The 27,186-nt window shown below is 37.4% G+C and overlaps 1 protein-coding gene across 1 annotated transcript; it reads left to right on the forward strand.

The window, feature by feature from the left end:
• The first annotated feature begins 17 nt into the window (after nucleotides 1-17).
• LOC126972161 (mitotic spindle assembly checkpoint protein MAD1) lies at nucleotides 18-26,805 on the forward strand. The gene is made up of 14 exons (XM_050818763.1): nucleotides 18-288; nucleotides 382-545; nucleotides 620-808; nucleotides 1,933-2,091; nucleotides 2,352-2,546; nucleotides 6,947-7,129; nucleotides 7,914-8,087; nucleotides 8,599-8,741; nucleotides 10,691-10,854; nucleotides 16,149-16,282; nucleotides 18,825-18,902; nucleotides 21,203-21,309; nucleotides 23,085-23,183; nucleotides 24,898-26,805. Exons 1-14 carry the CDS (start codon nucleotides 147-149, stop codon nucleotides 25,100-25,102), a joined length of 2,136 nt encoding a protein of 711 aa, XP_050674720.1. The 5' UTR covers nucleotides 18-146; the 3' UTR covers nucleotides 25,103-26,805.
• The last annotated feature ends 381 nt before the right edge of the window (nucleotides 26,806-27,186 follow it).

Below are 27,186 nucleotides of genomic sequence, written 5' to 3' on the forward strand. Positions count from 1 at the left end.
TAGATTCAAAAGTCAAAACTCAAAAGAAATCTAATGTATTGTTTGTAGTTTGGACGAGCTTCTATTTCTATTATTTAGTGACGGTCTTTAGTTTTTCAATAAGTAATAAATTGTTTATTATTTATGTCGAAACGTTTTTCATAAATATGGCTAAAGAAGGCGATATGTCTCTGTTCAATGATGTCCTAGAGCCATTCCGGCGAGTTATTAACACCGATCCGCCAAAAGATAAACTGTCGGCGTCAAATAAACTTAACTTTTCGGATAGTAACAGCTCTTTAAAAGAAGGTAGGAATGAAAATAAAATTATTTCATAAGTACTTTACCTAATCCGATAAAGTACTAAAACATAATTTATAAAGAAATTCATATTTTTTATAGGAATAACCAATCTTCTTAACTCTGGTAAGCGTAAGGCAAGTCTAAATAGTTCTGAACCAGAAACTCCTGGCAAACGTATCCGTACAGATTCTTCATCAAATGTTCCTCCATCACCATGGGAAAGTAAGAGATTGAAAATAGATTTGATTGCTGCAAAGGCTCAGGTATGTTTAGCGATATCACCAATATTCCATTTCTTCTGTGATAATTATATAATCCATGATAATATATGTTTTAGATTGCCAAACTGGAGTCTAGAATAAATCATCAACATCAAATCTTTAAAGAAATGCAAATTCTATTTGAAGGAGAGAAGGGCTCATTAGTTGAACAACACAAAAGAGATGAACGAGCAATATCAGACTTAGAAGACAGACTAACCCTTATTAGAAAGAGAGAGCAGGATTTAAGAGAAGAATTTGGTGAGGTAATGGCCTTTGTAGGAATAATATCTTTATTAAATATAAATATGTAAAATAAAGAAAAAATTCAACCTCACATGGTGTCAGTAGGAAAGAACTATCAATTGGCAGGTGCTCCACAGTACCACAAGCAATTGAAGTCCTCTGTGATCATCTTTATTCTTTAATGTTGCTAAGAGATGAGATACAACATGGGATGGGTTGTCCTCTTCCCTAAAATATGGTTCAGGGAGGCGATGGCTGGTTCATGCGTCATGCTTGTGAACGGGTGCTGCTTGTGGTCACAGGATGATCCTGTTGCCGGAGACTCGGTTTCAGATTTTTAAAAGTTATTGTGTGTATATATATCGCTTATAAAATGCTCACAGAATACCTTTATTTATTTATGGTGTATGTGGATGATGCAGCTACTGTACTCTATAACTTTTGTATTAATTTACATTTACTTTTTTGACTTACTCATGTAAGACATTGACTATTTAACGTTTGAGTGTGTCTGTTGCATAAGTTTCTGGATTCTCAATTATGCCACATATATGTTTATGATATAGTTCTTGTTACTTAAAGTATAACACACTATTTACACACATGTATAAAGCTGTTGATCCAGTCTTAATTAGGGATATCTTGAATGACCTTTTGAAACACATTCACCATCCCTTCAGTGCTTGTAAATGGAATACCTCTTAGGTTATCCTAAAATTTTGGTAAAAAAAAAATCACAAAGTGCAAGGTTATTGAGACATTCTTTGTTGTTGTTGATAATTTTGCCGCAAGCCCCTTTTTCAAACTTTTTCTTCAAAAAATTCGGGGGAAGTATGTATTTACATACCAATCAGCAGTAGCGCCACCGTTCAGTTTTCAAGCCTTACCCTATGGTTAGGCTCCAATATAATGATTTGCTGGTCAGGTGCTCTTTTCATCACCTTCTCTCATTAAAAATAAAACTACTTTAAAGAGTATTTGGTTTTAAGTTGAATTTTAGTGTGTTAAATTCATTGGTAATACTCGAAATAAACAATTTATGTAGGAAATAGCATCCAAAAAGGATACTTAGAATAAAATGTCAAAAGCATTATAAGTTGATTGCTTGACTTGTAAGTAGTAGTAATAATAATTTATTTTTCAGTCAGTTAAAGATTTTAATGAAAGTAAAGCTGCATTTGATAAAGAAAAATTAGATCTGCAAAAACAAGTAGAAGACTTAAAGGATAAACTTCTGGAAGTGAATGTCAGTAGTGCGGATCAAATATCCGAAATGCAAAAAGACATGAATGAATTGCTGGCTGTGAGTAATTTGTATTTTTTGCTTAGTTCTCCTGAGAAATAGCTTGTTGGGATTTGACAATTTTCTTACCACTATGGGACCTGCAGGCACACACATAGATGAGGATGTGGTCCTCAATATTGACAACCAGCCGGCATGAGGCCGGCGGCTCTTCCACAAGACTCTCCCACCTCTATTACATATTTATTCCATTTTAATGAAAACAAAGAAGGTTTTTTATCTTATTAAATAATCAAATACTTATTCAAATTATCTATTAGGCTCTAGAAAGCGCACAAGAGGAAGCTGCTAACTTTAAGAGTGAAGTGGAACAACTCAAAATAAAATCGGAACAATGTACAAGCTTGAGAAATCAGTTGGAGAAGCAGACATTTGAGTTTCAACAAGTGACTAGGAAATTAAAGCAGATGGAATATGAAAAAGATTCATATCAGGATTGGCAAACTCAAGCTAAGGTAAAGGAAAGGAAATCCAGCTTCTGGCTACAGAATGAAGATAATATCATGAATTTTTTTTCATCATAGTTTCATCTACACTTTTGAAAAGCAAATATTATATACTTTGGTAAAATAAATTCAAGCTAGGCACTGCAGGAAGGGGATGTTGACTGTTTTGACATCATTACACTACACAACAGGGAGCAGTGGCACTATCTAATATATAAAATTCTCATGTTGCGGTGTTTGTAGTTAAACTCCTTCGAAACGGCTTGACAGATTCTCATGAAATTTTGAGTGCATTTTGGGTAGGTCTGAGAATCAGAAAACATCTATTTTTCATCCCCGTAAATGTTAAGGGTGGTCCACGCCAAATTTTTCTTTTTAATTTTTTTTTGAAATTTTTTAAAAATTTGTTTGATTATGAGTCAGCATTAAAAAATTCATACAACTTTAAATTTTCACCCATCTACGATCAACAGTTACTTTTGTATCGCGATTTTAATATCGGCAATACAACATTTGCTGGGTCAACTAGTATATATATATAATGAAAATGGTCTTTGTCTGAGGCTCTTTCAAGTCTAAACCACTGATTGAATATTCGCCCAGCGATGCGGGCGGGAACGGCTAGTAAAATATAAAAATAATGTGAAAACGAAACTAATCCTTACTTCAAAACTTGATTTTATTGAACTGAAGAGTAGTGTATATCTAAGTATATTCCTAAGTTTTACTCTCTAAGTAAAAGTGTGTTAATTGGATTTTTTTTTTCTTATGGAATAGGAGGACAAACGAGCGTACGGGTCACCTGGTGTTAAGTGATCACCGCCGCCCACACTCTCCTGCAACACCAGAGGAATCACAAGGGCGTTGCCGGCCTTTAAGGAAGTTTAAGTATGCGCTTTTCTTGAAGGTACCCATGTCGTATCGTCCCGGAAACACCGCACAAGGAAGCTCATTCCACAGCTTCGTGGTACGAGGAAGAAAGCTCCTTGAAAACTACACTGTGGAGGACCGCCACACATCCAGATGGTGGGGATGATATCGTAACTTGTGGCGTGTCGTGCGAAGGTGAAATTCGGCGGCAGGAATCAGGTTGAACAGCTCTTCGGAACACTCCCCGTGATAAATGCGGTAGAAGACACACAATGAAGCGACGTCTCTACGCAACGCCAAGTGATCCAGCCGTTCACAGAGTACTGGGTCCCCGACAATTCGAGCTGCTCTGTGTTGCACGTGGTCAAATGGATCGAGCTGATACTGGGGTGCGCCAGACCAGAGATGACAGCAATACTCCATGTGAGGCCGGACCTGCGCTTTGTAGAGCGCTAGAATGTGGGCCGGCTTGAAGTATTGCCGTGCTCTATTTATGACGCCCAGTTTCTTCGAAGCCAGTTTGGCTTTGCCCTCCAGATGGCCACGGAATTGGCAATTGCTCGAGATTTCGAGACCCAGTATTCCGATACTAGGCGAGGCTTTAAGGGAAGTGTTCTCGAAGAGCGGTGATACGGCAAATGGGGTTTTTTTTAGTGGTAAACGCGCAAACTCGAGTCTTCGGGGGGTTAAATTGGACAAGGTTCAACTTACCCCATTCCGCGACCTTCTCGAGAGAGGACTCGATAGAAGACACAAGTTTCTCCCGGCACTGGTCGACGTTATCCCGAGAGAGACCTGCATGGCCCGTGTATACGGCATCACCAGTGCTGTCGTCTGCATAGCAATGCATGTTGGCGGTGTCCAACATATCATTGATATGCAGAAGAAACAGCGTGGGAGATAGCACACAGCCTTGGGGCACTCCAGCGTTCACGGGCTTGGGATTCGAGCAATAACCGTCGATAACGACCTGTATGCTGCGCCCAGTGAGGAAGCTGGAGGTCCACTTGCATAAGCTCTCGGGAAGCCCAAATGATGGAAGTTTTGCGAGGAGCGCCTTGTGCCATACACGATCAAAGGCCTTCGCTATATCCAGACCAACTGCCAGGCCTTCCCCCTTGCTTTCAATAGCCCCCGCCCATCTATGTGTTAGGTATACTAGAAGATCGCCAGTCGACCGACCATGGCGAAAGCCGTACTGCCGGTCGGTGATCAACTGGTGACCCTCAAGGTATACCAAGAGCTGGCGGTTAATTATGCTCTCCATGATTTTGGAGAGTAGGGAGGTAATAGCAATAGGCCTGTAGTTTGCCGCATCCGAACTGTCTCCTTTTTTTGGGATCGGATGGACAAGGGCTGACTTCCATGAATCAGGGACTACGCCTTTTGAATAAGAGTGCCGGAATAAACGCGTTAGCACCGGCGTCAACTCAGGGGCACACGTTCTAAGCACTATTGGAGAAATGCCATCCGGCCCGCTCGACTTCCTGACGTCCAACGGAAACAGAGCTCGCCTAAGAGTTTTCTGTCGGAACTGTACTTCAGGCATGGAGCTCTGACACCGCGGGATGGTCGGCGGTGTTTTTCCGTTGTCGTCAAGAGTCGAGTTGGAGGCAAAAAGAGTGCACAGGAGATCGACTTTCTCTTTTGCCGTATGGGCCAGGGTCTCATTCCTCATGTGCAACGGCGGCATGGACGGCTGGTTGAAGTTACCAAGAGCAGCTTTCGACAACGACCAGAACTTGCGTGTTCCGGTCGGGTAACTGGAAAGCTGCTCGCCAATTTTGACGACGTGCTTCGATATCGCACGGGCGATTTGCCGCTTAAAAAATCTGGAGGCACGGTTATATTTCCTCTTCAGAACTTTGCAGTTCGGATCTTTTGAGCCCAGCGCCGCAACCCAAGTACGATACGCCTGTTTTTTGCAGTCAGATGCTGCTTTAACTGACGCATCGAACCAGGGCTGTGATCTGCCACCGATCGGTACTACAGAGCTTGGTATAAAAATATCCATGCCCTGCAGTATCACATCAGCTACTGCAACGGCGCAAGCACTAGGATAATCCGAAGGGAAACAAACCCTGCCCCAAGGGTAGGATGCAAAAAAGAAACGCATCCTATCCCAATCTGCTAACTTGTAGTGCCAAACGCGGCGGGTCGCTGGTGGTCTGCGACGTTGGCGTCGGATAGGCACTACACTCCTGACCAGGCAATGGTCGGACGTTCCGAGAGGGGCGTCGACAGAGACCTGGTAACCATCGGGATGTGTAGTCAGCAGAAGATCTAATAAGGACGGCGTGTGGCTATCCACATCCGGGAGCCGCGTCGGCGTCTCAACCAATTGGGACAGACCATACGCCAATGCAAAATTATGCACAGATCGCCCTGCGTAGTCTGTGGTACGTGATCCAAGCCATTCGGCATTGTGCCCGTTGAAATCACCCAAGACTACGATTTCAGCGGAGGGGATCTGAGCAAGGACGTCATCAAATGTCGCTTGAACGCAGCCCATGAGGTGATCCGTTTCTGCGTTACCACTATGGGACCTGTAGACACACGCATAGATGCGGACGCGGTCCTCTAAATCTACGCGGAGCCAGAGAGTAGACAGGCCCCTACCCTCAAAATTGCCGAGACGGCGACAGCAGATATCCTCCCTAACGTACACACACACCCCGGCATGAGGCATGAAATTATGCTCAATTTTTTCTTTTTATTCTCAATTGGGAATGGCCTCCGGTCCTCGACACTAACCTATGCGAAACATAGCGGCACTAGGCCGCTACTTCACGCCGGTATTCGGTGCGAGTGTGGTAAGTAACCCGGACGAGTCTGGCCCGATTGTGCTGACGTCATAAGACAGCAGCGTGACTCTCCCACTTTCAAAAAGCCCGTAGTCGCCTCTTACGACACCCTTGGACCTGGGACTACCCTATTCTTTTTACGCCCCGGGGCAGCACAGGACAGCTTTAGTGATATTTTCCATTATTGACCCAACATGACTTAAATTTTCAAACTTAGAGCACACTCAGGCGTCAATCGCCTCCAAAACATTTCTACTACTACATGGGCTGGTTCTAACTTTTCTTCAAATAAGGCACTTGCCTGTTTCCGTTCAACTATTTAAAAAAAACCGCAGTGTTCTTGCATCATGGGGTTTCAAGTTAAGATTTTAGTAAATGTCCATTTTATCATAATTGACATTTTTAAATGTATATATCGTATGTATATTGTCAAAGCCGTCATATTATAATTAAACCGTAGATTGTAAATCGACCTCATTTCTTACAATTTAATGGCCTGGTTTTATTTTAATTAATAATGTACTATCCCTGTAGCGAACACGATGCGCGGGGCCGTGCCGCTTTTCTTTCTTTTATTACCAATTACATTCGGGGCTGCCTCTTAAAACAATGTTTATCTCTCGAAATCATTTTATCATTTGTAGTTTTGGTGTCCCTTAATATATGACTCGACCACATATCTACTTTTAAATCAGCCCCTGTTTTCAGTGCAACAGTAATTTAAATTCATTTCAGACGGCACAAAAACGTCTATCAAATATGGCTGAATTGGAGAAAGAAGTGACAAGGCTGAGAGCGACTGAGAGATCATTACGTGACACAATATGCAACACATTGTTGCTGGAGGAACAAGTCCACGTGTTGACAGCTAAACTGGAAGCATTGCAGCCGGTGCAGCAGGAACTACACGAGGCAAAGGTAAAACACTGCTACCACATTTATGTTCTCCTGGTGCCTATGTAGTAATACGTCAGAATACATTAAGGTATACTCGCGTCATACATAAGACAATCTCTTCTTCAATTATGATCGCCTGGTACCAAAAACCCTGTATAATGCCTACAAACTCATTTTCTTCTACGTTAAATCTTATGAATTTATGTGTCTGTCTCTTTTTACTGTTGCTTTTTCATTTCATCGACTTTCAAATCACAAAGATGCTAAAGTTCTCACTTCAAAAGAATGAAGGCGAAGTAAAGAAAATAATAAAAAGTTATGTCGAATAGTATTTAATTATTTCAGACTGACAACCTTCGCTAGTCGCAGAGGCACGCGAAGAAGAAGCGTGAACTTACTTTAAAAAGGTGGCCAAAATTTTTACTTTCCATGAGTTTAGAAAGCGCATTATTTCGCTTAAATATAACCCGACCAAGTGAAATTGTTCGTTAGTTCCGTATAACATGTATGTTACTTTGAGTTGATTGAATTTGGGATTATTTGTTTATATATTTACAAATTTTAGGGTTACTTCGTACTCGTAACGTGAGGGGAATGACAGAACATCCACCTGTACATTCTGTTAACCCACACCCACATCGTTAAATCCAGAACAACTGTACAATTTCACTAGAAATAAGAGCTGTGGCAATACTGCCCCAAAGGAACAGATCCTATGATCTTTCCTATTACTTCTCTTAGTGGTTAGTGGTCATTGGGCCGTACCTATCCAACAATCTAAACATAATATGAATTATTTTTTAAGGTTAAGTTGGCGTCATTGGAATCTTCGCTGGAAGAATGGCGGAGTGCAGCTCAGTCGCATGGTGTGGAGAATGCTCGAGCCCTGTCTGCGGCGCTGGATGCAGCACTGAGCGGACAGATGAGTGCGGTCACCGACGCCTCCATGGCACAGACACAGCTGGCACAACTCACGGAGGTATATCATTCATATCCTAGTAGGGTAAGGTAATGTGTAAACATTACTGTGTTTCGGTCTGAAGTGCTCCGTAGCTAGTGAAATTACTGGGCAAATGAGACTTAACATCTTATGTCTCAAGGTGACGAGCGCAATTATTGTAGTGCCATTCAGAATTTTTAGGTTCTTTAAGAATCCTGAGTCGTTGTATATCGCTTGTCCTTTCTATTTGTTGTGATGTCACCGACGCTACTTCTATAGCTTTAATATTCAAAGAATTTAACATAAGATTGTCGCTATAAATTTGACAGCCATCTTAGTTGACATACTGCTCAAATCAAAGCTGGTAGTTATACTTTCAAAGACCAAATTCATACTTATGACTATACATGACATTTGACCTATCGGAGTGAGTGATATTCTTCTCCATTCTGTATAAAGTATTTCATGTAAATGTGTGATACTCACGTAAATAAGAAAAATATTTATAAATTATTAAGTGAAGTAATGTTATGTGGAAATTTGTCATCAGGATGCAGCAACACTGAAGTTTGAACGCGACAAAGTGAATGCAAAACTGAATGATCTGTTGACTGTACGTAAAAATCAGGAAAGCCTTATACACAGACTGCAGAAACGATTGTTGCTGGTCACTAGAGAGAGGGATAGTTACAGGTATTTTGTATTATATGCGTGACATTCTTAGTCTGAGGCAAAAGCCAGAGTACTCGATACATTGCGCGGTAGGGCGACGGCCCATCTAGGATGAAGTATGAGATATACTGTACCTGGATGTGACATGCAAATAACAATAGATATCACAACATACAAAAACTCTTTCGTGTCTGTCAGCGTTTCTGTGTTGTTCGTTGGACGAAAGTAAGAAGGTTGCGTGGGTTGTGATCGTAATTCGAATGTTGTGCGTTAGTGATATATTAATTTAGTACAATACAATAAATACATATAGTAATTTTTGTGTTGAAGTTAATTGATTATAAGTGTTGCATAAAATTAATTCATTGAAGCATGGTGACATGTTAATGCTGCAAAACCAAAACAGAAATAATCATTTGATAATTATTAATTGAACACATAATCATTCATATGCACGGACTAGTAAAAAAAGAAGTGCGCGCCGTGATATTAGCAAGTGGTAAACCAGTTACACATTTTTATCTCCCTTAAATAATTATATATCCACAAATATTTTTATATTATTGTGTTTTTAAAATATTTTATTGCGACGCAAACCGATCGGTCACAGACGATGGCAAATCTCATAATGGCGGCCGATCGGCGTGTAACATTAATATACGTGATATAGAATACTACATCGAAATAATAATGAATTATTATCACCATTCTTTTTCGTAAATTATACAAATACATTAGTAAGTTTAGACTTCTTTTTAATTTGCACGGGTTATAGGATTGTCCCTTTCGGGTTACAAATCCACTTGATTCATCATCTTCATATAAACAGAAGTTGGCAGAAAACAGCTAACATAATGTTATAACGTGTCACGTAACAAAAATACGGAATCTTTCTTATTGTATTCAAACCAGCGTTAATAAGTCTATGTTTTAAATCAATTTTTTTTGTGACTTTGCTAACAACAGGAATAATAATAATAATAATGGTTTGAGGGAAGACCCTCTGTGCTTTCCAACATATACTTTTTTTTTAGTCTTAATTACTTTTAGGAGCGGTAGACTTAGTTCACCAAAGCTGCTTCTGGCTAAAACCTGATAAGATAGTAGGTTAGTTGTAGACAAGCATAATATACGAAAAAAAATCATCGGTGGCGCAACAGGTTGATCCGTTGACATGTATATTATGATACAAGTGAGCTAAGTTGCTCATTATACACGAGTCTGTGGTTGCGTTAAATCAGCCGACTGTCTAGTGGGTAAGTTGCTCACGAGTTTTGTACGCACTTTTTCAACACACTTGCGATGAAAAAACAAACTTGTATTACATACTTTTTTAAACTATCTTAAGCAGCTAAGTACTGATGATGATGTAGATTTTGCAGGTATTATAGACTTTTGTTTGCTGCATTTAGTATTTCTGGAGAGGCTAAATCTCTCAATTGTTCGTCTTCTGTACTAAAACTTGTAATTTTTACAATTATTTGCCACACAGCAACAAATGCGATACAAACAGAATATGAAAATTATGGGGAATAGCGTGCAAGTATTTTTTTGCACGCGCTAAATGTAAGGTGAAGGGACATATAGCAATACAGCCTATTTAAGTGATAAAATGCATATATTTTATAACAAATTGTTGCGAATTAAAAGATAATTTGATAATAGTAAAAAAAAATTTCGTCTTAATTCGGGACACATTTATTGATTCCAAAAATGTAAACGGATTTTCAGCGGCAAAAAACCGGTATTCCACGGTACAGTTATCAAAATGTTTCGTTGGTAGAAAATAATTAGTTTAGTTAACCTCGCAGCGATAGGCATAGGCGCCCCATTTCTTCTAATCAAAAAATAAAACTTAATTTCAATAGGATTTACAAAAATCACACTTCTGAGAAGCAGTGTTTTCTTTTCTGTGTGGGTTAATCGATAAGATCTAAATTATGTGTTTATTATTTTTTCATCAATTATAGGCAACAATTGGACAGCTTCGAGAAGGAGTTAACTGTAACACTGAGCGGAGAGACAGGTGCCGGTGGTGCTGCCTTGCTGCAGGCCAGGGTAGAGCAGCTGGAGAGGTCATTGCAAGGCTACAGAGACCTGCTCGCGACTCAAGATCAGGAGAGTCAGGCTAAAGGTATAATTAATGAGGGTAGAACATATTTTTCCTACAAGATTGGACTTGTCACAAATCATATATCCTTTAATTTCCCAGAAAACAATGGGTGTAAGTATTTTAAGGTCATTATTTAAAGACTAGAATTAATATATTTTTTTAAAGTCGATCTAATTTAATCTAATGTATCAACATTTCATTTATGGAATAAAAACATTTATCTATAAGCCATGTAAAAAGATCCTTCTTAAATTGTTGGACGGGTAATACGCGTAAGCTTGGAGGGAGTTCATCATTCTCAGAATTATGCCTTTTTTTAATACAAGTCAAATACATGACCCTCAAGTTTTACAGATAATTGCACCCGACAATGCTCACAAAAATGCTCAGAAGAAGAAGGTTTTCAACTAGTGTGTGATGCCAGTGATGACGGTACGCAAACGTGGTTGTTCAGAGGGCAATGGGGAGGGCTATGCTCGGAGTTTCCTTGCGAGATCAAAGTAACCGACATAGTCCAAACGATTGCGAGACTGAAGTGGCAGTGGGCAGGGCACATAGTTCGACGGAGAGATGGCCGCTGGGGCAGTTTAAGTCCTCGAATGGCTACCCAGTACCGGATGACGCAGTGTTGGTAGGCCCCCACAAGATGGACCGACGATCTGGTCAAGATCGCCGGAATACGTTGTATGAGGGCAGGGCAGGACCAATCGTCGTGGAAATCTTTGGGGGAGGCCTTTGTCCAGCGGTGGACGTCTTTCGGCTGATGATGATTATGAATGCTCACACAATAGATTTGAGGTTAGCTGATAAAATGTCAATCAAATAATAAGATTGAATGCCAGCTTTATTATATACCTAGGTGTATTTTTCATTACATTGAGGTACAGAATTAGGCAGTAGTTATTGACAGCTTTATTTTTATTTTATTTTATTTTATTTTATTTTATTTTATTTTATTTTATTTTATTTTATTTTATTTTATTTTATTTTATTTTATTTTATTTTATTTTATTTTATTAAGAAAACCAACAGCATATTACAGATTAGATAAATAACTAATAATATTTTACAATAATAATGCCCATAACAGGTTTCCCTTATATTATATTATATTAAATTACGGTTTCCGAAAAATTTCAACATGGTGCGATACCTACTAAACAAAAATGAGATTTATCTTGAGATTATATAGGTCGTTTCATTACATAAAAAAAAAATTGTTACTAAATATATACATAAATATGTATACTATATGTGGTAAAATAAATAAACATATTAATATATTATGTTAGTGCATCAGTTACTTAGATGTATCATTGAAAGTAGCTATGAGTTCTGATTTGAATTTAGATTTATTTATGCTGAAAAGATCTACGTGACTGAAGGTTGTGTTGTAAGTATGTATTGCCCGTGATATGAAAGTGTCTTTGGAATAGTTTGTATAGTGTAGTGGTTCATATAGTAGATTCGTGTGCCTCGTGCGGGTTGACGGTGTACAGTATGATATTTTAGAGGTCAATTTATCACAGTCAACAAAGCTGTTCACAATATCAAATAGTAGGCTCATATCAAGTAAAATGCGTCTCTGCTCCAACGTTAATAGTTTGTGCGCCTTACAACTGTCATAATAAGAGCCGGTGTGTAATTTTTTACGGTAGTTTAGGTGGTTTAAGAACTTTTTCTGTATACGTTCCAAGCGTTCATTGTAAATTATATATTGTGGAGACCATATTGGACAAGCATATTCCAGAATACTCCTGGCATATGCATAGTAGATAACTTTAATAGGTTCTATATCAGAAAATGGTTTGCACGTGCGCAAGACAAATCCCAGATTTCTTATGCTTTTTTTTGCTATTTTGTTAATGTGGTCGCAGAGTAACATTTTGTGATCAAAATATACTCCGAGGTCGCGAACAAGTTTGGATTTCTGTAAAAGTGTGTCATTTAAGGTGTAATTATAGACAAAGGGCTTTGATTTACGCGTATAACTGATTTGCACGCATTTGAGTATGTTGACTGTAATGTTGTTTCTTTTATAATATTCAAAAAGACAGTCGAGATCCTTTTGCATCAACTGACAATCATTTATAGATTTTATACTACGATATATCTTCTTATCGTCAGCATACATAAGATATTCAGAGTTAGCTAAGCAGGAACCGATATCATAGAGATATGCATTATAAAACAATGGCCCTAAATGCGAACCCTGCGGTACACCGCAGGGAATATCAACGAGATCAGACCTGTAACCACCAATTACAACCGCTTGAGATCTATTTGAAAGATACGACTGTACCCAACGAAGTAAATCTCCATGAATTCCAAGGAGCTGCAGTTTGTGGAGAAGGATGACATGGTCCTGACGATCGAAAGCTTTTTCAAAATCAGTGTAGATCACGTCAACCTGACCACCACGTTGCATGTTAGAAAGTACATAATCGGTGAAGCACGCCAGGTTCGTGGAAGTCGATCGCCTCCTGAGAAAACCGTGCTGTTCATGAGGAATGGATTTAGCAATTATATGATAAATTGAATTGTATACGATAAGTTCGAGTAACTTAGCAACAGTGCATAGCATTGAGATACCCCTATAGTTCTCAATCATTGTCCTGCTACCTTTTTTGTGAACAGGCACGATGTATGCTGTTTTCCATCTGTGTGGAAAGATACCTTCACTTAGAGAGCGATTGAATATGATTGATAAGGGCAGGGCAAGACTTTTTGCACACAAGTGCCAGAATGTGGAAGGAATACCGTCGCAACCAACGCCTTTCCTAGTGTTAAGGTTTTGGAGCATCTTAAGAATAATGGTGGGATTTGTTCGTACACATGAGTATGCGTCTAGCCCATGAGAGACGTTTTCTGGAAACTGATCCGTCTTATGGTGATTAACGAAAGCGTTTTTAAAAAATGAGTTAAAACCATCGCAAATCTCTTTCCCATCCACAAATTTGTCGTTGCCCATACTTAAAGACTTAGGGTAACTGGAACCCCCTCGAAGAGCTTTAGCAAAAGTCCAAAATAATTTAGGATTCGATTTGATATTGACCTGGCAGTTTGAAGTAAAGTTATTGAAACATTGTTTTTGTACTCGTCGCTCCCTACAGCGAAGCAATGTGAATTCGTCATAGTCTGTTGGGTTACCGTATTTCTTCCATCTTTGGTGAGCTTTGTACTTCTCCCTGACAATTTTTATAAGAGAAGAACTGTACCACTTAGGGTACGATCTACTCGGTTTTGATTTACGTAAAGGGACGTACTTATCTACACAAATATACAAAATATCATAAAAAACATCAACCGCCTCATCGATAGTGCCTGTTCGCAATAAGCTAGGCCAGTCATGTGCGCTCAAATTTTCACTAATACTGGCGTAATCAGCTTTATAAAAATTTCTCCTAGGAATAAAAGATTCACGTAGTGGCTGTATGTTTAAGTCTGTTATGTTAATTGTAAAAGGAGGATGAGCACGATCTACGTTAACCAGCGGAGTATGGTTATGACATATTAGAAGTGGTAGGTTTGAAAAACATAAATCTAAAGTATTGCCTGCGTAGATTTTAAGAAAGTTAAATTGTTTTAAATTTAACCATTTTATGCAACTATTTGTTACAAAATTAGTATACTAGATCTTTCAAAACAAAAGTATTGCGTTATTCAAAACAATTGTTAAAAAACGTTTGTGTGGTTACTATAACATAAATGGCTTTCTTAATGATAACACAGATTGGGAGTGGAGCAACCGCCCTCAGGCTATTAAATAATGAGTTTAATTGTACAATATCACTTTGTAAACATATCTTTCGATGAAACAAAAAAATAGCCCGCTGAGTTTGTTGTGCCCGTTCTTCTCAGGTCTGAGGCATTCATTTTGGAATGGTTGGTAGTTTTTGACTTTCAATAAGTGATGTCACATCCTATTTTGAATAAAAATATTTGAATTACAATTCCTTATTTATTTATTAATACGACTTTACTTACGTTTTATCGGTGTCGGTACCGACTAGTTTCGGACCATTCGGAGGTCTTCAGGATGAGTGTAGTGGGTTCACGATAACATACCATCTCTTGCTGCGGACGAGGGCTCGTAGTGCGGCTGGACAGGGCTGGTGATTACGAGCACGGTATCACTAACACTATCTCACTATTACATATTATATTGTAATTGAAATGATTTGTAAATCTTGATATAAAAGAGTGGCAATGAGTTTCTTGCTGCTTCTTCTCATTAGCTCAACCCTTTACGAAAATTTGAAATTCATAAGTGTCATTTCCGTGAGCTACATGAATAAAGTGATTTTGATTTGATTTATTGGTGTCCACGGTTGCACAAAATGTACTCACTATGTCCACTACCTGATCATCGGGCACTATGGGTCTTATTGCGAAATGCGTTTTGTAACACTGGATTCCAAGATGGTGGCAGAGCCCAACCCTAGTCTCTATTAAAATTAGGTCGGCGGTCGATTTCTATATGGTATATTGTATATTGCTTGTATATATGGTATATTGCTATGGGGCAACGCTGCCGATATTAATACAATATTTGTGCTGCAGAAGAGGGCTATTCGCGCTATTTATAACCTAGGTCCTAGAGAATCATTGAGAGCAAAATTCAAAGAAATTAACATCTTGACTGTTGCTTCTCAATATATTCTTGATAATGTAATGTATGTTCATAGGCACATAAGTGAATTTGCCAGAAATTGTCATAACCGTAATGTTAACACCAGGAACAGACATAAACTTATAATGCCTACTACTCAGCTAAGTCGAGTTAGTAAGTTTTTTGTTGGACGATGTATATGCTTTTACAACAAGATCCCAGAAAATGTTCAAAACAAAAGTAGAACGTTATTCAAAAGAATTGTTAAAAAACGTTTGTGTGGTTAAAGGTTACTATAACATAAATGACTTTCTTAATGATACCACAGATTGGGAATGGAGTGACCGCCCTCAGGCTATTAAATAATAAGTTTAATTGTACAATATTACTTTGTAAACATATTTATTCGATGAAAAAAAAAGCCCGCTGAGTTTGTTGCGCCCATTCTTCTCAGGTCTGAGGCATTCATTTTGGAATGGGTGGTAGTTTTTGACTTTCAATAAGTGATGTCACATCCTATTTTGAATAAAAATATTTGAATTTTAATTTGAAATATGGCTTCCAGCAGCTTGCGAGACACAAAGTTTTTATCGCGAGCCAACACTTTCACCCTATCGAACCTTATATAATGTGACGTGAGTTTAGGGCATGCTCTTTCCTCATTAAAGGTGGTGTGTTTGAACGTGTATTCTCGTAATTACAGCTTTGGATAGTGCCCGCGCAGAAGCCACCAAGTATCGCGAGGAGGCAGAGAACGCCAAGCGTGAGTTGGGCAAGATACGCGCGCAGAGGGATCAACTACATGCGCATTTGGACAAACTTGCCGCACCCACTAAGGTATGACAAGACGGCGAAAGTGAACTTAGTTTCAGTTAAATTTGTATGTAAATAATATTAAGTAATTGTTTGTTTCATGTTTAAATTGTGTTTGTTTATTCGTTTTTAGCTATTGATTTTATTCAGTTCATAAGGTTTTATTAAATAAAGAAATGATAGGGAACATAAGCATAATAATAATCTATACTAATATATAAAGCTGCAGTGTTTGTTTGTTTGTTTGAACGCGCTAATCTCTGGTACTACTGGTCCGATTTGAATGATTCTTTCAGTGTTGGGTAGTCCATTTATCGAGGAAGGCTATAGGCTATGTTTTTTTTCAAAATTAGGGATCCGTAATAAAATTGCTGTTTTGTAACACAAGGTGTAAAATCGAAAACCTATTTTTGCGTGCGCTGCAAAAACTATTGACAATAGAACAAAATGATGTACAGGCTATAATTACTTACCTATTATTACTTATAAAACTATCGCGTGAATTATACTTTATATGGCAAAACAACGTTTGCCGGGTCAGCTAGTAGTAATATAAAATTTAGATCGATTTGAATCAACTCTGAAAATTCGATGTTCTTACGGCATAACTGGGGTTTAACTCATAGCCCCCTAAATAGAAAGTAACATTCTATCTCTTTCGCACCCATTGAAAAGATGTTGCTATTTCTTTCCGGGAGAAAGTGTATATATTCGGAGAAAGTCCTACCACGACACGACACGCAAATAATCTGTTCCTGACCACCAGTCCGAAAGGTTCTCCACAAATCGGCGTTTTACTCTAAAGAACCCTTCACCGCCCGCAGGCTCTACGGGATACTACCGCTCCGTTCAACAATCCACGGGTCAGGCGGGAATACGTTTATTGCAGCATTCTGCGTGATAAGCTTGCAGAATGATGTTCACTGCAGAGTAAATAAACAATAAATAAAGCTTAGATAATAAATTAAATGAATCCTCTAAAAGTAATATTTAAATAAATAAATATTATGACTGTTCATTGTCAATACATTTATCAAAATTTAATATACGTTCACAAAACTCGTCACCTTTTTGCTCGTAATAGTGATTTTCATTATTATAACACTAGAAATAAGGGATTGCTTGTAACTAATTTTAGTAGGCTTCATAAGATACATAATAGCTTTAGGGTAAATGTATACACTTTTATAATGAAGTCCCAGTCACTGTTCAGGCATTATCTATAAATAAATTTAAATGTTTTATTAAAAAATGGCTCTGTCGTAATTCTTACTACTCCACAGCTGAATATCTAAGTGATCGGACAGCCTGTGACTAGATTATTATTATTCTATAGCAATAGCAAAGACAGTACAATATTGTGTATTTTTATTAAAAATAAATTTATTACTAGTTGACCCGACAGACGTTGTTCTGTATATAATAAATAAATACTGTTTTTTATGAATTTGTCAATTATTTCGTAAAATATGCTCCCTGTTGTTGTAATGAAATTGTTTTACAGCAGAACTGTCAAACCGTGCCTCAATAAATTCTCTCATAGAAAATATGTCTATACAAAACAAATATCGGACGACGGGAGACACATCAAAGGAAAAACAAAATTGTTTTCATTTAATTCCGAAAACTTTCATATTTATTCACCTTTTAAACCTTCCCTGGACTTCCACAAATAATTCAAGACCAAAATTAGCCAAATCGGTCCAGCCGTTCTCGAGTTTTAGCGAGACTAACAAACAGCAATTCATTTTTATATATATAGATAAAATAGGACGGAGTATCTTATTTGCTGTAAATAATAATTTTTTTATTACTATTGTAATTGTGGATATTGGCGACCCATATTGCCCAGTGGTTGGTGACCCTGCCTACTAACCTAGAGGACCCGGGTTCGATCCCAGGAGGTGCAAGTATTTGTATGATTAATATGGATGTTTGTCCGAGTTGTTGCGAGTCATAGATGTTTAGATGTATTTATTAATGTTTAAGCAAGTATATTGTATAAAATAAATTGTTTTCCTTGTACCCATAGTACAACAGGCTATGCCTAGTTTGGGGCAAGATAATTTGTGTAAAAGTGTGTCAATATTATTATTATTTATTCAAGTAATAATCATTTGAATTTTAATTGTATGTATATATTTTAATATCACTCTCATCAAAGCGCGATGTTGTCAATTGGACCTTATTTTAAGTCGTTGAGGTCTAATTTCCACGAAACGGATGTTTATTCTTTCATTGTTGTCACTTTTGCCCCTCAGATGTTCTCTGAGGCAAGGAAGATAAAGAAACTCCTTGTCACATTTTAATTGCGTTCAAAACTAAAATAACCCAGATTCTACGAGTATATGAATTCGTATTGGAATAGCGAATTACACTTATTTTGGAAAATATTTACAATTCAATTCTAGGATTACCTATTTCAATTAAAGGGTTTTTTTTATATATAAACGGCTAAAACACAAAATTAACCTGCGAATTTATACATAAATATGTAAGGGCTTTTGTATAAAATTGTGTTCAAGATTATTTGCTAGCTAAGATTTAATGAGTTCTTTTTTTGTAGGTTCTGCATTTGGCCGATAATCCGGCAGCGTTGGTGCAAAAACAAATTCAAATGGACTTAGATGCCGCACAAGAAGAGGTAACTAATAAGTATAATACGTGGAGTAATTTTATAATAATAAAGTGCTTTAGGCCCCCTTTCACCACATTCAAGTAAACTATCAAGTAAGCTAATCACTGAGTAAAGTCAATAGTAACATAACATGCGAATTTCACGACCTTGAAGTAACACTAATCTTAAGATTAACTGTCCCGTAACTAACTTGCCACATCTTCTGCCAATTAGCACGGTTACTTGACAGTTGCATGATATTATGTGCCTACTATTATTATCATTTGTTGTTTTGTGCATGTTTTCAGAGGTAGCATAAAAATAAATTATTAGATATGGAATTATACGATTTGATTGATCATCAATTGGACGAGTTAAGATTATTCTTCCATGGAACAAATACCAAGTATGGGTGTATTTAAATTCCAAAATATCACCATATTTCTATTTAATAATACCAAAATATCCCTCTCGTGTAAAGTATGCACTTCTCTCTCTTTTAATTTTATCCATAATAATGATATTCACACAAGTAACCACTAAATTACAAAAACTGTATTATACTATTTCAGATGCTTTCTAGTTTCAAAGGTAAACAAACATCTGGCGCTAAACAGTGAAATGAACGCTCAACATTTAACAAAATCATAAATGACAATCTGCAATGACGTTGACAAGTGATATTTGACGTAAAATTGAACGAATATGACGTGTGATAGATTCATTACTCACTTAACCAATCAGTAGTTACTCAAGACATAATTTTCAGTTGTGAAATTGGCAAAAGATACTCATAACATGTAGCTTCCAATTAACGTTAATTGAGAAGTTACTAATCAGAGCTTTACTTGGACATGGTGAACGAGGCCCTTAGACTGTCTGCCGCCGTATTTAGCCTTTTTTTTCTTAAAAACTTAATTGAGCTGAAGTATATGTTAAGTATTTTTTTAATGAAAATAAGGGACGAGACGAGCAGGACGGTCAGCTGATGGTATTTAATGCACCCTGCCCATTACAATGCAGTGCCGCTCAGGATTCTTGAAAAATCCCAAAAATTCTGAGCGGCACTACAACTTCGCTCGTCACCTTGAAACATAAGATGTTAAGTCTCATTTGCCCAGTAATTTCACTAGCTACGGCGCCCTTCAGACCTTCAAATATACATACTACAGTAACTACTCTTATCAAATAATTGATACCTATAAAAATTCAGTTCCTCTGTATTTCTTCTCTATATCACTTTGATATTTCTGTCTCCTTTCCCCAATAAATCTTCTTCCCAAGCCCACTGACCTGGATGAATACCGCTGGACAGGCTGTTCCATATGTTTGACAGCAAATTTTTGTGCCTATTTGTAGCGCCACTCGCGAGCGTTCAGAGAACTAATTTTGACGTATAATACAAATGGCTGCGAAGGATCGTGCAATACACTGAAGTATTATTACATTTTGAATTAATTTCGTTTTCCGTGTTATTTATACTTCATGAATCAACGTAATAAAGTACACATTTTTTTTTGTAAATAGTTTCCCACCATCTATGTTCTCCACTGGGTTGTCATCACTAGTTTTAGTACCACAGACTGTCGCTACATGCCCAACAGAGCCAATTTGGCGAATATCAAACAGGCACAATTATAGAACTTTGACTGCCGCCAGTCCAGTGGTATACAGTAGAGGTGTCCAAGCCTAATTGAGTATCTCTCGACACTTCAACGTCGTTTCGACGCATCCTGGGTCTGCCCCGTGGTCTTTTGTGATTCAGGATATCTACTACACGGTCACATTTCTTACTCTAGACCTCGCTGGAACGTGAGGCCCCCCTCCCGTTCCCGCCGCGCCCCCTCGCGCTCGTCATGTTGCGTCAGTACGGTCTGCATTTTCATAACCGTTAGGTACATGTCGCGATATTTTCGTGCTTTGTCATTGAAGTTTTCATTGTAACGTTTTGGCTTTTGTTGTTCATAGTTCTATAGTTTCTGTTGTTCTGTGTCGCTATAATAGTACTGAGAGAAAAATAAATACTTTTTTTTACTTAACCTTGATACTTTCATTGATTTTTATCATAATAATCAGCATCACAACACATATATCAATCTATATGCTATTATAATACTGAAAAAATATATCGTTTTTTTCTCTCTTATTCTCGTGTCCCGGTTTCTAATTATAGTGATAATTATATAAAATATCATTACTAACACAGTAAGTAGTTAAATAAATGTTATTATTAAATGGAATGTCTTATGGTAGTTCATGACGTTGGGAGTGCTTATTAACACATCAAGTAATCATTATTATAATATTGCTGACATTTTTTTGTATAGATAAAGAAGCTGAAAGCAGCTCTCCGTGAGGGTAGCGGCCGTGCGTGTCCTGAAGAGATGCAGCAGTTAAAACAGCAGCTGGAAAACAGTAGGATCAAGCTGCAACGGTAATTACATGTTCACTGAGAATTTGATTTACATCGCGTCAATACACGATTATTTCTTAAATAAGTAATAATTATATTGATACACTTTTACACAAATTATCTTGCCCCAAACTAGGCAAAGCCTGTACTATGGGTACAAGGACAATATACTTACTTAAACATACAAAAGTACATATAAACATCCATGACTCGGAACAACTCGGACAAACATCCATATTAATCATACAAATGCTTGCAACTACTGGGATTCGAACCCGGGGCCTCTAAGTCAGTAGGCAGGGTCACTAACCACTGGGCAATATGGGTCGTCATTATCCACAATTACAATAAAGTGATAATTTAAAAAAAATTGATGTAATTTTTTTTTAGGTTAATTTTTTTGTGGGTATTCTATAAACTTATTTCAATAATAAGCGTCATCCTTTGTAATTAATTTATATAATTATTAATAATAATTATTAATTTAAGTAATTTATACGTCTAGATAGTCTCTTGCTGTTAGACAACCGAAAATAACAGGCCAGGTTTATTACTTTAGTGTGCGGGACAATATACGTTTTACACTCGCGATTTGTATGCCACTTTGTGTTAGTGTGCACAGAACAGAAAAAACTAGTAGAAGTGGCATCATGTCATTTTACTATGGACACCGATGTCGCCAAACTCACACATTAATCTATTAAATACACACACTTAATTCCGGCTCCATGATAGGCCTAAATTCACAATCACGAAAAGACATAACTACAAATTTATTTACAGCAATTTCGACCTTAATACAATTACGCTAATATCATATTCTTAAAGTGATTATGACAACCTCAAAACTTTTTCCTAAATTGCGAAAAATAACATAACAAAAACTTGAAGTAATAGGAACTCTATAACCATAGATTTGACTTCTGTCAAAATACCTAGTGTTGTACGAAAATGAATAAACATATCGATAAGTTAGTGACAACTAGAAATGAATCAAAAATCAAAATCAGGGCTGACAAAGTATATTAACGATAAAGTACGTACTTTTGTACACAATAGTGGCGACAGGGTAACGTCCACATGCCATTTCCACTAGTTTTTTCTGTTCCGTGCGTGCATTGCTCAAAATAGAGGTTAATTCTAAACTCAAGTTTTGTTTCGACGTTCTCACAGCTGATTATCACTTAGAAAATCGAAAAATTATAGAGTGTATTAAAATTTGTGTTAATGAAAAACAAGGTTAACATCTTAGAACCAAAGTCTAAATACGTTTCTAACTGACTACAATGTTTGAATACGTTTCTTATCGCCTGGCTAAAGCTTTTAACTCTTGATACTGAGACTTGACTGTAGAGAATTTTTTTCCAGTGGGAAAACACACAACCTTTGCACAGGAAGCCGGCTAGTTTATTGCTCGGTGCCTATTTCTGACGTGAAGCAGTAATGTGTAAACATTACTGTGTTTTGGTCTGAAGGGCGCCGTAGCTAGTGAAATTACTGGGCAAATAATACTTAACATCTTATGTTACACGGTGACGAGCGCAATTGTAGTGCCGCTTAGAATTTATGTTTTTTCAAGAATCCTGAGCGGCACTGCATTGTAATGGACAGGGCGTATCAATTACCTTAACGTCCTGCTCGTCTCGTCCCTTAATGTCATACAAAAAGGTGGTGCTAACAGTAAATAACAACAAGAAAATAACTAAGGAGCATTGTTTATAATATGTTTTAATAAAATAATATAAATTTATTTTAATGATATTATTTTAGATAACTTGATATCCTTGTATTGACAGCATGAAGGAGGAGTTTACGTCGTCAGCACAGGAGTACAGAGATGTCTGCTACATGCTGTTCGGATATAAGTTAGATAGAACTGGACACAAGAATTACAGGTAAACCGTACAACAAATATGCTATTTAAATTTAAAATCCTCCTCCCCTGTCCGTCCGTCATTTTGTCAGCAGGATGTATCCATAATCAGCATATTAAGTTAGACTTAGAAACCCAAAATGACCAACGTGCTGATTTAAAAAAGGTATTTAAAAAAACTACATAGCACCACCCAGGCTGTGGATACTTTCGTATGCGAGTCCGTATCACCACGAGGTGACAGACATTTGAAAATACATCAAACGATTTTTTTAATCCGTAAAAGTCGCGCGTATAGTAAAATACTATTCTCCCGAGGTGTGCAATCTACATTTTATCATTCTCTACAATGAAATGCAACATACTTAGTATTGCTGTCATATCTGGTCCAGCACACCAGTTCATCAGCTCGCTAGCTATCCATTTGATCGCGTGGACCCAGTGCTCTGTGAACAGCTGGATCACTTGGCGTTGCGTAGAGACGTCGCTTCATTGTGTGTCTTCTATCGCATTTATCACGGGGAGTGTTCTGAAGAGCTGTTTCAACTGATACCTGCCGCTGAATTCCCTTTCGGACGACACGTCAAAAGTTAGGATATTATCCCCACCATCTGGATGTGTGGTGGTCCTCTACAGTGCGTTTTTCAAGGAGCTTCTACGTACTAACCTGTGGAATGAGCTTCCTTTCCGGGACGATACGACATGGGTACCTTCAAAAAAAAGCGCGTACACCTTCCTTAATGGCCGGCAACGCTCCTGTGATTCCTTTGGTGATGCAAAAGAATGTGGGCGGCGGTGATCACTTAACACCAGGTGACTCCTTTGTCCTCCTTTTCTATAAATAATAAATACTTAGCTTTGACTCCAAACGACTTTCAAGTTCAAACTAACAACTAACCTTAAAAAGCTATTTTAGGCCCTGTTTTTGAAGAATAAAATAGCTTAATTCGAATTAAATTTGTAACAAAAATGTATGAACGATGCGCGACTTGTAACCGCGCCTCTTGGGTTCTGCCCGAGCGCTCTTACAACTCAGCCAACCGTTCGAGTGACGCATGGATCATAAATCTTGGTATGTCTTGTTCAACTCTCAGGTTGTGGCTCCATCTACAGGATCTGATTTACAGTTGATAACTTGCTCAACCCCAATATTTGCATATTAGGAAATTGACTTAAGATTTCGCCCTTTCAAATCCAAACAATTTATTATTTTAAAGTGATATCCCCACTGACCTGTATAAATACCACTGGACAGGCTGTTCCATATGTTTGACAGCAAATATTTTGTGCCTATTTGAAGCGCCACTTGCGAGCGTCCAGAGAACTAATTTTTTACGTATAATACAAATGGCTGCGAGTGAAGCGTACAATACTCTGAAACGTTTTTGCATTTTGAATTAATTTCGGTCGTTTTGCATGTTATTTATACTTCAGGAATGAACGTTATAAAGTACACATTTTTTTTGGAAATAGTTTTCCTATCGATGTTTGTTTAGCTGGAGTTGTCATCACTAGTTTTAGTACCGCAGACTCTCGCTACATGGCCAACAGCGCCAAAATGGCGAATATCAAACAGCACTTGGATAGCTTCTGTCAGCCACTCCAGTGGTATATAGTAGAGGTCAGTGGATATCCCTCATTTCTTCCCAGACTCATTTCGAATAAATTTGATGTAAGGTATTTTATTTAGATTTGCGATATGCTTTAGCAATGAACATTGATGACTTTATTTCCAGAGTATCGAATATGTACGCGGAATCGCCAGACGAGTTCCTCACATTCACACTGTGTGAGGATGGCATAGAGATGGTGCATACAGACTACTCCACTACCCTCGAGGATCTGATCGACTTGCATCTCAACCAGCACTGCTCAATACCCATGTTCCTGGCCGCGTTGACAATGCAGCTCTTTAATAAAACTACCATCCAACATGTGTAGACTGTCAGATTAGATTAATTATTAAATTAATTTTAAAAATATTATGCGTCTTTAAGAAGAATGAGTGTTGTAATAATCCACGTATTAATAAATCTATGAATGTAACACAATATATTTTTATGTTTTATCTACACCCATGCTTTAAATACTCTATTAAAGATTCTGAAACAGTTAGCTTATTGCCAACATTAAAACAACCAATGTCTTAATAACCGTTACATCATCCAAACGGATTGTACTGAATTTCATAATAACACTACTTTGTTTTTTTCGATCCCTTCATGCGCAAAGAGTTTCAACAGACAGCCACATTCTTATTGCTCGATGCGTGCTATCTGTATGAATTTAAAAAAAGAACATTTTCGTTTACGCGCTTTCCACAGTACCAGAACGTCGCGCGCCGTAAAAAAGAGTAGGTTATTCGAATCCCCGCCATTTAATGTTAGCAGTAAGCTAACTGTTTCAGAATCTTTTAGAAGATTCATATTATGGGTGTAGATAAATGAAGAGTTTTTTTAGAATATACTCATATAGTCATCATCATCATCCGGAAGACGTCCACTGCTGGACAAAAGCCTCCCCCAAAGATTTCCATGACGATCGGTCATGCGCTGCCCTCATCCAACGTATTCCGGCGATAACTTAATAAACTTTTATCAGACATGATTTAGAGAATGTTTATTTTAAATTACTCCGAAATTTAATATCATCAAAAGCATATACTTAGTTCTTTTATAGTAAATAGTAATAATATTTTTTTTTATTTCACAAAAAGTACTTCAAAACTAGGGGCATAAAGCTTATCGCCTGTATTGGGAATAGTGTGTGTTGCCATTCAAAAGGGCTTAACCAAACAGATTTTTAATACAATTTGGACCGATAGGTTTTGAGAAATATCAAAACAACTACGAAAAAATGTTGTGTTTTTGGAATAGTTTTAAAACGGCTTTACCGATCTACTGTTAACTGCGTGAAAATTAGGTTTATTCATTCAAAAGTAATTTCGGTTTAAAAATTTTAAAATACGGTTTTATTTAACTTTTATCATACTTTTGACCTCGAAGAGCTCAAATTTAACACACCTCGTATGCAATTTATAATTAAAAAAATACTATTATTTGTATGTCTACCTATTGATAGATTTTGAGCCGGTGCCAAGCCCTAAACAAAATAAAACTTAATATTATAAACAGCTTACTGTCATTTTCAACGATATCTGCCCACTTGGGTTGTTTTGTTCTAGATGAAGCTATCCCGCTTAAAGTCACGCGTGGCGATTGTAGGCATCTCTATTATATTTGGCTTGGCACCGACTTCAAAGCTATCAATAGGTCGCACGTATAAATAATAGTATTTTATTAATATTAAAAGGTTTGCATAAGAGATGTACTTATTAAATAAAATCCTTATTAAGTTATTTTATACGTTTTAGTTTTTGAAGTCGGTTCTTTTTATAATCAATATTTCTATGTAAATTTAAAATGTATTTTCCGCAACCATATGATGTAAGTTGGTAGACATTCCATGAGATATAATAGCAATACTGTTTGTTATCCGTCGATTTTTCTTTAACGTGTACGAAGGCATTGGTGGTGGTCGCGGTAGTGACATACTATCGTGTGACCCTGCAGAGCACACACTATTAAATAAATGGCTACTTTATAAAATCTTGTACATAATAAAAATATTAAATTAGAAAATAATGTTTTATTACAACTAAATCCAATCACAGGTAAGTTTTCTGAATTTGGCTCATACCAATTGTCTCATAGGTAATTCACGGGTTTTCTTCGATTAGCCGCATAACAGTAGCCAGATTATTTTCGTTGACGGCAGTTGAAGGCCGCCCTTCACGAAATTCGTAATGTAAAGAACCTGTTGAACCTCTCTCAAATTCAGCAAACCATCGCCTCACGGTGCTCAAGCAAGGTGCTTCACTCCCAAAAGCATTTTGAATACGAGCAGCAAGCAGTCTTGCGGAAAGAGAGAACTCTTAAAATCATCGCTCTAAAATCTTTTCAACTTAATTCCATTTTAGTTTCGTACGTAGAAGGTTAATGTATGATAAAAAATAATTGACAAAT

This window comes from Leptidea sinapis, chromosome 25 (genome assembly GCF_905404315.1).
Source record: "Leptidea sinapis chromosome 25, ilLepSina1.1, whole genome shotgun sequence".
Lineage (NCBI taxonomy): Eukaryota > Metazoa > Arthropoda > Insecta > Lepidoptera > Pieridae > Leptidea > Leptidea sinapis.